The following is an 11,524-nucleotide window of genomic DNA, read 5'->3' on the forward strand; positions in this document are numbered from 1 at the left end:
ACATGCCTCCATTGAAGCAATGACAAAGTTAAGCAAGGAAATGAGATGTATCCCTAACTTCATCTCTTTATACAGCAATAGTTAACTAGATAACCACATATGCACATCTATAGGAAGACTTACTAACTGAGCAGGTAGCTCCTTCAAGTGTAATTTCCTGAAGTCTATTTGTTTGTTGTTATATGAGGACTAAAAGAGGAATTTGAATAGTGCAGTTGGTAGGATTTTCCTAGCGAGTCCAATCTATAAAGCATTTTGAGGATTTTGCCTTCATTTATTGTTTACAGCATTTGGAGCATCATTTCTGGTGTGTCTTCTCTCTTCCTTCCTTCTTATGTCATGAGACTATTATGAGTAAATATAAATTGGCACCATTTGTATTTAGTATAAATACTTAGTATTTATTCTCACCTTGTACAAGCCAAAACTGTACAAGCCACAACTCAATAAATCACAGGGCAATGGGAAATAAGCTCATTTGTACTAGCTGTAAAAATGTCCTTTAATTTAATGTCAGTTTTTAAGGGTACTTAATTTTATAATGCAAATGCATTTTCCACCATATTTGTAAGACAATAATGTACTTTCTTTTCCTATAAACTGTAGCCGAGATTATTGTACTTTCAAGAAAATATCTGGTTACACTTATTACTTACTTCTCAATGAATCACTGACTACAGTGAGTGCCTGTTTATTCTCAATTACAGAATGCTACACTGACCTTGGAAGTGAAATTCAATAATCTTGGAAATCTGCCTTGCATAAATCACAGGCACCTGATTCACTTTTTCCATTTTGCACTATTCTTTTCTGTTGAGGCTTAAACTCCTCCCTACATGTACTCTATGAAAATGGAGATAAATTAGTTCTTACTAAGAATAAATTTGTATTATGAAGAAGAAAACAGGCCAAGTTCAAATACGTGTGAAGCTGAAAACTCATAGTAATAAAAAAGCAGTATTGTAATTGTTGCTGTGCTGTTACTCCTGGATTAGTGTCAGCATATTCTCTGCCCTGAAAATTACGATAACAGAAGAGGAAAGTTGCAAAGATAAGCTGTCCAAAGTTATTAAATCTAATGTGCATAAACACAAGAAGTGAAGTTAAATTGCACCAGCGTCTTTGACTTTGATCAGCAATACTGTGATTCTGCCACTGTAGCAATAGCTTTTAAAGAATTCTCCTGAAAATTATGCTTTCTCAAGTAAAAATAAACAAAAGCCAACCTGTAATCTTTAAAACAGAAGGAAGCTTTAATGTGGATTATTACAACAGTTAGGATCCCTGCAGTCCCATGCCAGACCTCTGGACTCCCACTCTGGTCTGCTTCACCAGCAGAGCAGAAAGCTCTTACGTCCCATGTGGAATGGCAGCAGAGGAGGAAGAAAGTCAAGCTGTGCCACTGTGCTTCAGGTTCTTCTGGACATCGAAGAATCTTGAAACTTGGGCAGAGCCAGATACCACACTAGTTATGTTCCTCCCTGGCATCTTTTCTCCCATCCCACATATTCTTCCCTTCTTTTCTTTTTCTCATTGCCCCCTGCACCTTTCCTATCTCCCATGTCTCCTGGTTTTACACATCTTTGAATCCTGACCCTTCCCATCATCTCCTTTCCCTCTGCCTTCGCTTCCTTACCCCTCCTTCCCCCAGAGCTGCCACATCTAGTCCTTCATCCTGAAATATTCATACAGCTCCTCCCTCCCCCTCTCTCCACCATCCTCTCTGCTGGCTGTTTACTCTTTTTTTTTCTCCTTCACAGTGCCCTTACAAAGTGAGTGAAGCACTGTCAGAGCAGGAGGGAGTCTCCCTGCCCTTGGCCCTGGTGTGACAGTGGCCTCTCAGAGGAGCATCCCACACAGCCCAGGAGCCTCCTGCCAGGTCTCCCTGGGCACTGCTGTGCTCTCACATGTGCTGTCTGCACATGCAGGCAGAAGCTCTGAGGATATGACTAACATTCACTGCAGGAGGAACATTTGGAGAACACTATAACAAACTGGATGTACAAGAAAGTACAATATTTTGAAGATGCCAAACTTGAGTGTATTTCCCTGGGGATTCCAAAGGGCATACATTTCAAATCCCCTCTTCAAAGCATGGAGGCACTGTAGGTCATAAAAAAACAGCTGGAAAAATTTACTCTAGATGGATACAACAATGTGTTTTCTCCTAATCTTGTTCTTGGAAACAGCTAAGTCCTTTTTGCTGACACTTTCCAAAAATTCGACTTGAGGCAGCCTCACAGCATGGGAAATTTCAGTGTGAACTGTGCAAGTTTGGCAAAGTCATGAGCAACTAAAACAGGGTCTTACAAAAGCAAGCAGTGAAAGGCACTGGCTAGAGGCATTATTGTCAGCAACTGAGGCACTTTCAGTGCCTTAGGAGACAAACATCAGTTCTAAATTTAAGCCCTGAAGAACAGGAAGAAGGTGGCTTTTAAAAGTTTAAACAAAGCACTTTAGCACTGGGGATGAAAAGATTTGCCTCATCAACCCAAGAAATAGACACTGACTCTAAACTAGACCCTAACTTTTGAAAATAGTCTGTTAGAGACACTGGAATCAGAACTCATTAGTGTCTACTCTAATATTTTGTCCTTCTGAAAATGACTGTCATTAATACTAGTGCTGTGTACTGATACTCTGCTTGGCACAGCACCATGTGCAGATAGATGGTCTCTGCCAGAGCAACTGGAAACAGGAGTTTGGCCAAAAGTCCTCTGGTTTAATGATCCTTATTTTCTTCCTTTTCCCCTTTATCAGTTGGCTGAAAATGTCAGTATTTAATCACATACGAGCATGTTCCCCTTCCCTTTCCAGCCACAAATAATAATAGCCCAATCCACTGGAGTTTTTCCATGACTTTGACAAGAACTGGATCAGATCCAAAATGAAATGGTTTGGCAAGGAGCAGAAGACCTTGCAGAGAACAGGGACAGTGGTGAAGGGTTGAAACAACAATCCTTGTAGCAAATTTTTATATCTAAGGATATTTCACAACAAAATAACTTTTAAAAATTATGCATCACTAGCACCACTAGTTAAGAGAACTCTTACAGCAAAGAACCAGAAATGTTGTTGCTACTTCATGTCTGTATCCTGTAGTGCTCAGCTCTTAGCTGAGAGCAGATGTACAAACCACATTCGATGAGAAAACATGATGTGCTGACAGTGCTCTTGAACATTTTGTGCCTGCACTGCCCATTATGTTCTCCACCTTTTCTTTGTGTTCCTGGACCATTCATAGACTTGAAAATGGTACAGAAAAGGCTTCAGAGTGATGGAAGTCTGATAACCAGCTGATCCAGCTCTGTGTGTTTAATGCAATGGGTCAGTCTAAGTAGCTTCTGCAGTTCTTCAGGTTCTATGTAAGGATTTCTAGAATATCTGTCCTAAGTAGGAACTAATCCAAAAATACACAAGTTAAACACTCACAAATTGCCCATCACTACGCCCCCAGTTATCAGCCCTAAGTCCCTATACCTCCACTGCTCATTAGTAACAAACAACTGTGTTGCACAACAGTTCCTGAAAGCCATCAGATCATTTCATCCCACAATGGGAGCAAACAGTTGCTGTGGGGACATTCAAATGAAGTACCCAGTCCTGACTTGTGCTAGGGAGGATGTGGGGTAAAGCAGTCTGAAAAAATGCCTTGGTGGCCAGTTTGGGTGTGTGCCTGTGACCATTCTGGCCCTGGTTCAGGCAAAAGTTGGGTTTCCATTGAAATCTGACAGCTATCCCACACAGGCTTAAAACCTTATTTTTGTACAGCAATTAATGTCGTACTTGACCCAGCCACAATATGGCAGAGGGCCAAACCCCTAATGCATGCCATACGTTTGGTTGTTTTTGCCAAACATTTCCAACCTCCAGAAACCACGATTACAATCAAAACCAAGGCAATTCCCTGCATGATCAGCCCCCCCATCTTGGGCTCATATTTAACACTTCCTGTATTTTAACTGCTCTGAATATCCCTGTCAGCCCTGGAATTTGTTTTGGCTTGTTTTCTCGGGCAATCAAAACCTTATGGTTGTTCAGCATACAGAGACCAACATAGGCAACTGAATTGTGTCCTTCAGCAGCTGCTTGGTATTTCTTTTTGGTCAAGAACTCTCTAATAAAACATTAACCACAGAGAAAAGAGAGACAGAGACAGTACATAAAAAATAATGATGTATCACAGACTATTTTGGAATTAAATGACATCTTCTTTTTGGCTCATCACTGAATTTTCAAGTCAGTTTCAGCTTTGCATGATAACTGCTAGGAACTGGTAGAAATGTCACATAACATTTGGTAGAAGCATCCCACTTCCTAAATTTGAAAAAATAAATGCTTTCCCAGTGACATACAAATATCAGAGTACAAAATACTAACAAAAGCTTAAGCAGCACTTGAGATACTCTAATCCTACTGGCACACAAATATTGTCAGGTGATAAACAGAGCCAAGTGGTACATTGGTATGGACACCTCCCATTGATAATTATATACAACTGGATGCATTTTAGACCTGCTCATGAACTTAATTTTTAACTAGCAAAATTAGTGTCAAATTTGGGGCTATTTACAGTATGGCTACACTACAGTGTTTCTATAGTGTGAAGAAATCATGTAACAGGCATCTATATAATATAGTCATATAAATATTTACCAATTTGTAAATACACCTTAGAGACTCTCAACATGCAGATGGTGAGGAATAAGATTTTCCTCAAGAGATATCCTTCTTTAGACTCTTTGGAGGGCACATTTTCATAATTTAAATTATTTATCCTGAACTAATTACTGAGCTTTGGAAGAGTACTAATTATTCTCTTATTAAAATGTCTTTAAATCTAGCATATAGTGTCATATCTTGAAAATGTCTTTGTAGGATTGCTTTGCTTCCTTGCATATAAATGTAAATCAAGTAATTAATATTTTAATACAGTCATTCTGTTGGGTTTTTTTTTCAATTGAGAGTGTGAAAATAAGTAATGCTGCAGTTACATGCAGAGAATCTAAGATCCAGACACAGCCACACTTGGATTTTCTGCAACATTCATCACATTTCACCAGATTCAACTAATTAGTAGGATTATCATACAATCCATGGGAAGATTTCAGTACTTTTAGCAGATGGGAGATTTCAGTTACATGTTTATAAGGCTCAGATTCTGCATGAAGTCTTTGCAGTGCAGAGCAAGGGGGAAGGAGAACAAGAAAAGGAGGCAGCAAAGCCCAGTGCTGAAAGTCTGGTGGTGTTTCTGTAGGACACCTCCTGCCAAGCAGGGGCAGCAGGAAAGATACTCAAGTACCAATGCAGGATGTGCCCAGCTCAAAATAAACAGCTTCTTTCTCAAAGCCTGTTCCCTTAAAGCAGCACAAAAATGACACTCTGTAGTCCATCAGTTCTCAGTTCTGGATTAATTCAGTTATTTCTAACTAACAAAGAAACAAAGGGTGTTTTCATGGCATTTGGTCTTTGACTTCAAAGAAAATTTAGTACAATTCTTTGTGTTTAGATTATAATTGTAAAATGACTGCAGAAATCACAGAACACGTGGTTGTTTTCATTTGACTTAGTCCACTAAAGCCAACACTGAGAATTTTGTCAGGAATCTTTATTGTACAAGGAACACAAGAAATTAAGGGAATAATTCTTTTAGTCTAAAATGCTGGCATAACCTCATAATTGTGATAATTCTTGACATTGTAATTTTGCAGTAAATGAACACAGTGAATCAAAAGCCAAATTAAGAACAGCTTTAAATGCTAGCAGGGCTGAATTCACTCTGTGCTGAAAGTGAAATGTGTGGTTGGTTGTGTTTGCAGAGCAGTAGTATTTCCACACTGGAGACACCAGGCATTAATAATCACCACTAAGAAGCACTTTAAGGACATCTGGAAGCAGATGTAGGAATAATACTGCTTTAGCTTCATCAAAAGAAAACTGGAATGGAATAAACAGGTGAGTACATACAGGAACACTCTCAGGGACAATACAGGGACTCGTTTTCTACAGATCAAGTGCCAGTCCTATGGGTATATGCAGTTCCACACACCACTGGTTTTTGTGTACTTTTGTTTCAGGCATGTTTGGAGATCTCAGACATAACTACAGTGCAAAATGCAAAGCCTTAGTCCTAAGTCAGTAAATATCAGTATGGTGAGACTTGACTGAAGGTGTTGGTATAAATATGCAGAGACCTGCATGTGGTGACTTGCATGGCTCTGACACAGAGGTGTGCAGGAGACTAAAAACAATTGCTAATAAATCCATACTACAATAAGCTGCTTTCCTTTCTGCACAGTGTGTGCTTGACCACTCCTGCTACCAGCAGGATCTCTGCAGCATCCCTGCATGTCTGTGAGCTCAGAACCAGCCCTGTGAGGAACAGTATGTGGAAGTTAAGATGGGGGGAAAAGTAGGTTAAACACACTGGTCTAGCTGAAAAATGTCTCATTTGCCTAAAACCATTGTTTCAAAGACTGAGAATACAATGTAACAGTAGTAACAACTCCTGGCCCACAAATAACATTTTACATCATTGGCAATGGTACACAAAGTGAAAAATGCTGTCCTTGTCTTCCTGATTTCCCTTAAACCAATCCCACTGAAATAATGGCAAATCCATTACATGGCTAGACATGGACCCAGACACAGAATTTCCTTCTTGAATGAAGTGATGTCCTGAGGTAGGCATTTTAATCCACCTTTTATAAATGAGGAAAAGGAGATAATGGTGCTAAAGGAACATTGTTTGCTTAAAAATATGACTGTTCCTGCCCTAAGGTTATCCTACCAATGAATGATGAGAATTAGGTTTTCCTGTTTTTCCCTTTTTTTCCTGTAGCTGTAGGACAAGGGTAGCAGGGAAACTGTCTGTGTGAATAGTGTTGCCAGATGTGCTAGTAAACAAGTGGAAAAATACTTACTTTTTGTAACTGTATTCCCTGAGTTGTTACTTACAGCAACTGTAAGCAATACTTACTCAGAAAGGCATTTATATGTTTCCTCCTGAACACCTCCCCCACTACAGCACCCTGGCATGGGCCTAATGCTTAACATGAGAATAGTCCCCATGAGGTTAGTGAGGGCACCTTGTCCATGCTTGGCTGCACCCAGAGGCATTTGCTGAGCAGGGAGCTGCTGACTGAGCCCTTTGCTGGACCTGCTGCTCATGTGCTCCCACACCCACCGACAGGAGACAAAACTTGACATCAGAACTCCACAGAAGCGAGGCAAATAAATGTGGCAAATAAAACCACCCCTTCACTTCTCCTCCAACAGCTCTAGACCTGACTCCTCAGCCTCACCCTGCACAGTAACACAGGAACAGCCTTCAACTCGTTTCCACATTCCACTACAACACCAGGCAGTGGTGGATGCCTGCACCCAGGCAGTCCAATATTCAATACTGACATGGAGATGGACAGTACCTTTCTTTTCCCCTGTAAATGGTACAAAGTCTTCTCTGTCTTTGTGCTCGAGTGCTTGCTTCTCCAAGTAGGAGAGCAGACGTTCCCTGTCGAAAGGGCCTGTGGCAGGTTTGGTGGTCTGGTCCTTCTGCCGAAATCCCGCGGGAAGCAAAGCGTTCTGTGGAAGGCAGGGAAAGGAGAGGAGGCAGTTTCATATTGTGTTCTGAACTTCATCTCAATGTTGCTGTTTGTAAGTGAAATAATTCTTTCATAATGCTTGTTGGTGACAGCAATAACACACATACCTAATTGTAACCATGAAAACCAGTATATCATTCAGGCTTCTTGATTTACTGCCTACTAATAATTCTACTAATCATATTTACAATCACAGCACCAAAGAACTAAGTAAGATCAGTGCCCTTTTTGTTACACATCTTTTAACACAGAATTTGCAGCCCAGGTATATAGACAAGATACTTATTCTATACATTTCCTTCTATTAATTTACTCTTTTTCCTCATAATTTTTCTTTCACTAACAAAAATAAATTCCTTTCATTCTAATGCAGATATCTTTGGACTGCAGGAATGAATGGCACACACAGAAAGAGGATGGTGAATGATGTGGACTTCAGCTATTTAGAGTATAAGGAAGCAAGCAGGTAAATCCCACTTTCAACACATAGCTGTGTGACCATGTGATTGCATCTGCATCCCATAATATAGGAAGATGCATAAGGCTCCCATGTTCCAGCCCAGGAAATCCCAGAAAGGAATACAGGTATGTGGAATTTGCAGTGCATGTGCAGGAAAGCCAATGTGTTGAAGATGCCTCAGAGTACTTCAGAAACACTTCCTCAGTGGCCAGAACATGCACAGTAAATCTGATGCATGGCAAATATCCAGTGAATTCCGAGCACATCCAGTGAACTCAAGTCACTAGACATTTTACCTGTGCATGCAAAAATGTTCCCAGAGTGCTACAAATTCACTGCACATATGTAGTGCAACTACAAATCCACCTTGGCCTGTTTTATTTGGTTGACTGGTGTTGTTTTGTTAATGTTTTTTTCTGTGATTCCATCTGAGATGTCAGATACCTGAAAATACAAGAAAATGCACTGCAGAAGTGGTAGTAGTGAGGGAAGTTGCAACATGGAGGGAGAGAACATTAAAGTCCACCCTTTATTTCCAGGTAAATTGTGCTATAGAACTAGAAGCTATAAATCTATTGTGTTTTTCCAAATTTACATTGTCTCCAGAGCGAAGAGGTTTTATCTGCCAGTTTACCTGCCAGTTTTCAAACTCCTACATCAGTTTGAATGTTTTGGGGTAGGTACAGTCAGAATTCCCATCCAGCATGTTTGTGACTGCAGCCTCATTATTGTAGGACCAAGTGGTTCTCAGGCCAGAGATCTTTAAAATCTTTGTGTCTTTAAATATCCAAATTACCCTTACTCTCTAGAAAATGCCAGATGTGTAGCTGAGTCTTATTTTTCTTAATCATGCCTAAGTGTATTTTCTTCAGATAAAAATATCTGTGCTGGATGACACAGTCAACAGATTTCAGTAGTTCAAAAGACCTGATCTTCACAAACATACGTTATGTTTGTTTATTGCTGTGCTCAGAAATAGCAGCCATAAAAAGCTTCTCACTGTGCTGCAGTGTACAAACATGATTAAAGATTTAGATTGCAGACAAGAGCACATTGACTTGTACAAAAGCAAGTAGCACATGACAAAAACGTCCATAGCTGAGCTGCTCATACTTTAGGGTACACTGTCTCTTCTGTACCAGAACACAAATATAAAATGTTGCAGTGTGTGGCATTTATAATAGGCAACTTTTGAACTATGATCCCGCTCACCCCCCTCACTAACCTCAGGATCAAGGTCATCAAGAACATGCTCTAGCTGTTTCAGTTCATCCTCAGAGAGTTTGCTGAGTATTTCATCTTCATTAATATTCTTATATTTCTCCAGCTCTTTTCGAAAGGGCAGAGACATGGCTCCTGCTGCACTGCTCCACTGATGCTGCTTGTCAAGACTTCAACCATTCAGGAGTCCTGAGCTTCTTGCGGCCTCACTCACTGTTAACAATAAAGCATTATGAGTATCTCCATTTAGCTGAGAGCCCTGGAAAGCCTGCATGCTGAGAGGCACATTGACACTTTATTAATGAAAACAAAGCAGGAGGATGTCCTGGCAGTGTGGGAACTGCCTGTGCAGCAGTAGCCAAGGAATAGCAAGGAGGGGTACAGTATGCTTGGGTGCAGCAGCAAAGAGAAGCCTTGAGACACAGAGAAGGAAAATATTAGGAACTTTTCCTTTTCCATACAAATAAATCTGTTGCATTTCATTTGCTTTGAAACAGCACTATCTGTTTGCTCTTTTAGCCAAAACCAGAGGAAAGTGGTAGAGTCACAGACAACAGTTCAACACTGACAAACAAGAAATAACATGTTATGCCTTGAGATATTCTATCTTATCTCAGCTTTGCTGATAGCTGAAAGCTAACCCACATCATCTTGGCTGGCTTCTTGGCATATTCTGTTTACTTAAGCATCTTTAAAGTATGCTGGTCTTATTTCAACATGTTTGGCTACAAATGATTGCACTTATCAAAATAATTCTTGGAGTGAGGATATGCTACTTACAGCTCAAAAGGTCATCTGTAAATCAGTGTGCTGCATGGGGTGCCTGCAGGCATTCAAAACACAGTCATGAACAAAATATGGGCTTAGTATGTCACAAACTCTTTTAGTTTTAGAACTTGAATGTGGTTCCTTTTAGATGATCCCAACTGATCAGGAACAAGAAAGTCTCATTTGCGTGGCCACAATAGTCATTGTCATATTATTTGTCATGTGACAATATGACAAAGGACTCTCTGTCTTGTCTTGCTCCTTTTTTTTTCTTATCCAGAACAAATTCTAGAACCAGAATTTTCCTATAAATGGATGGAGTGAAAGAGACTTCATCTATGATCAGAAACAGCATTAACTAGGGATTTTAATCATGCTCCAGGCCCTCCCAAGTCTGCCCAGTTCCCTATGGCAGCACCAGCACCCTCCAAATTACACAGCTAGCTGTGCAGTTTTACAGCTGAGGTTTTGCATTGACAAATTTCAAAGTTATGGTTGAGATGGAAACCAGTCAACCAGCACCTACAATTGGCTTATGTATCAGCCCCAACTCTGATTTCCTTCAGCCAGGTCCTTAGTTGTCATAAGCTAATAAAATCCATGTGGGTTCTGTTGCTCTTCATATGAGCTGGAAACCTGATTTTGATTTTATTCAAAATCCAGATGAAAATATTTCATTTACTCAGAGTTTCATTATTAAAACACTTGATATTAAAACATCTCATTTTCCTATTTATCAAAAAGACTAGAAAACAGCAACCTATAGAAGGGGAAGAGAGAATAATTAGAATTACAAATTTGAAAAATCTGAAATTCTCTGACTACTGCAAGGCACAATAAGCCTTGGTTTGAAACACTTAAACATCCTGTTCCAAGAAAAAGCATTATTTCCCATACACAACCTCATTATTTTCCTTATTACTGGTCTGTTTGTAGCATGACATCATCAACAAGCCATTTCAAATGTCATAGAAGAATTCAACCATTCTTTAAATTGCAACTTTCTTTTAGGAAGTTAGTCAGTATCTGATGTTTCATGAAGTTACAGCTGTTGTGAAAATGTCTTATATTATCAAATTTACATCATATGCAATGAATGTGAGATATATTTTGGCCAAAAAAAAAGTACAAAAGAGGTAATGTTTTTGTGTACTTGGTGCTTAAAGAGATATGTGTTTAATCGATAATTTTGTTATCAAAATTGCTTGTTTAGTAATGAAAGCATTTTATTGCAAAGTGATAAGTTTATTTGTTTAAACTGTGAAAACAAATTGAGCTGCAATACAACATTCTGTACTGAGGCATCAGGCACCTTCTCTAAGTTCCTTTGGCTAAACTCATTACAAACATAGCATCTTAGCTAGCAGTCATTAACTGGGCTGAAAAATTTCTTTGAGGGGATTAGAGCTTTTAAAAACTATTTAACAGTTTAAATGGTTATTTTATAAGAGTTTAATCACATCCCTGGAAA

The 11,524-nt window shown here is 39.5% G+C and overlaps 1 protein-coding gene across 2 annotated transcripts in view; it reads right to left on the minus strand.

Moving 5' to 3' along the window:
• Positions 1-9,495, minus strand: part of TMOD2 (tropomodulin 2 (neuronal)) — a 19,069-nt gene extending 9,574 nt beyond the window's left edge. For both annotated transcript variants that reach the window (XM_009073237.1, XM_009073236.1), the window contains exons 1-2: positions 9,290-9,495; positions 7,428-7,584 (exon numbers count right to left, since the gene is read on the minus strand). In XM_009073237.1, the coding sequence (XP_009071485.1) occupies positions 7,428-7,584; positions 9,290-9,415 (283 nt within the window). In that variant the 5' untranslated portion in view covers positions 9,416-9,495. The remainder of the gene's footprint in view (positions 1-7,427; positions 7,585-9,289) is intronic.
• Positions 9,496-11,524: the final 2,029 nt, after the last annotated feature.

The sequence above is a fragment of the Acanthisitta chloris genome, unplaced genomic scaffold, assembly GCF_000695815.1.
Source record: "Acanthisitta chloris isolate BGI_N310 unplaced genomic scaffold, ASM69581v1 scaffold30604, whole genome shotgun sequence".
Classification (NCBI taxonomy): Eukaryota; Metazoa; Chordata; class Aves; order Passeriformes; family Acanthisittidae; genus Acanthisitta; species Acanthisitta chloris.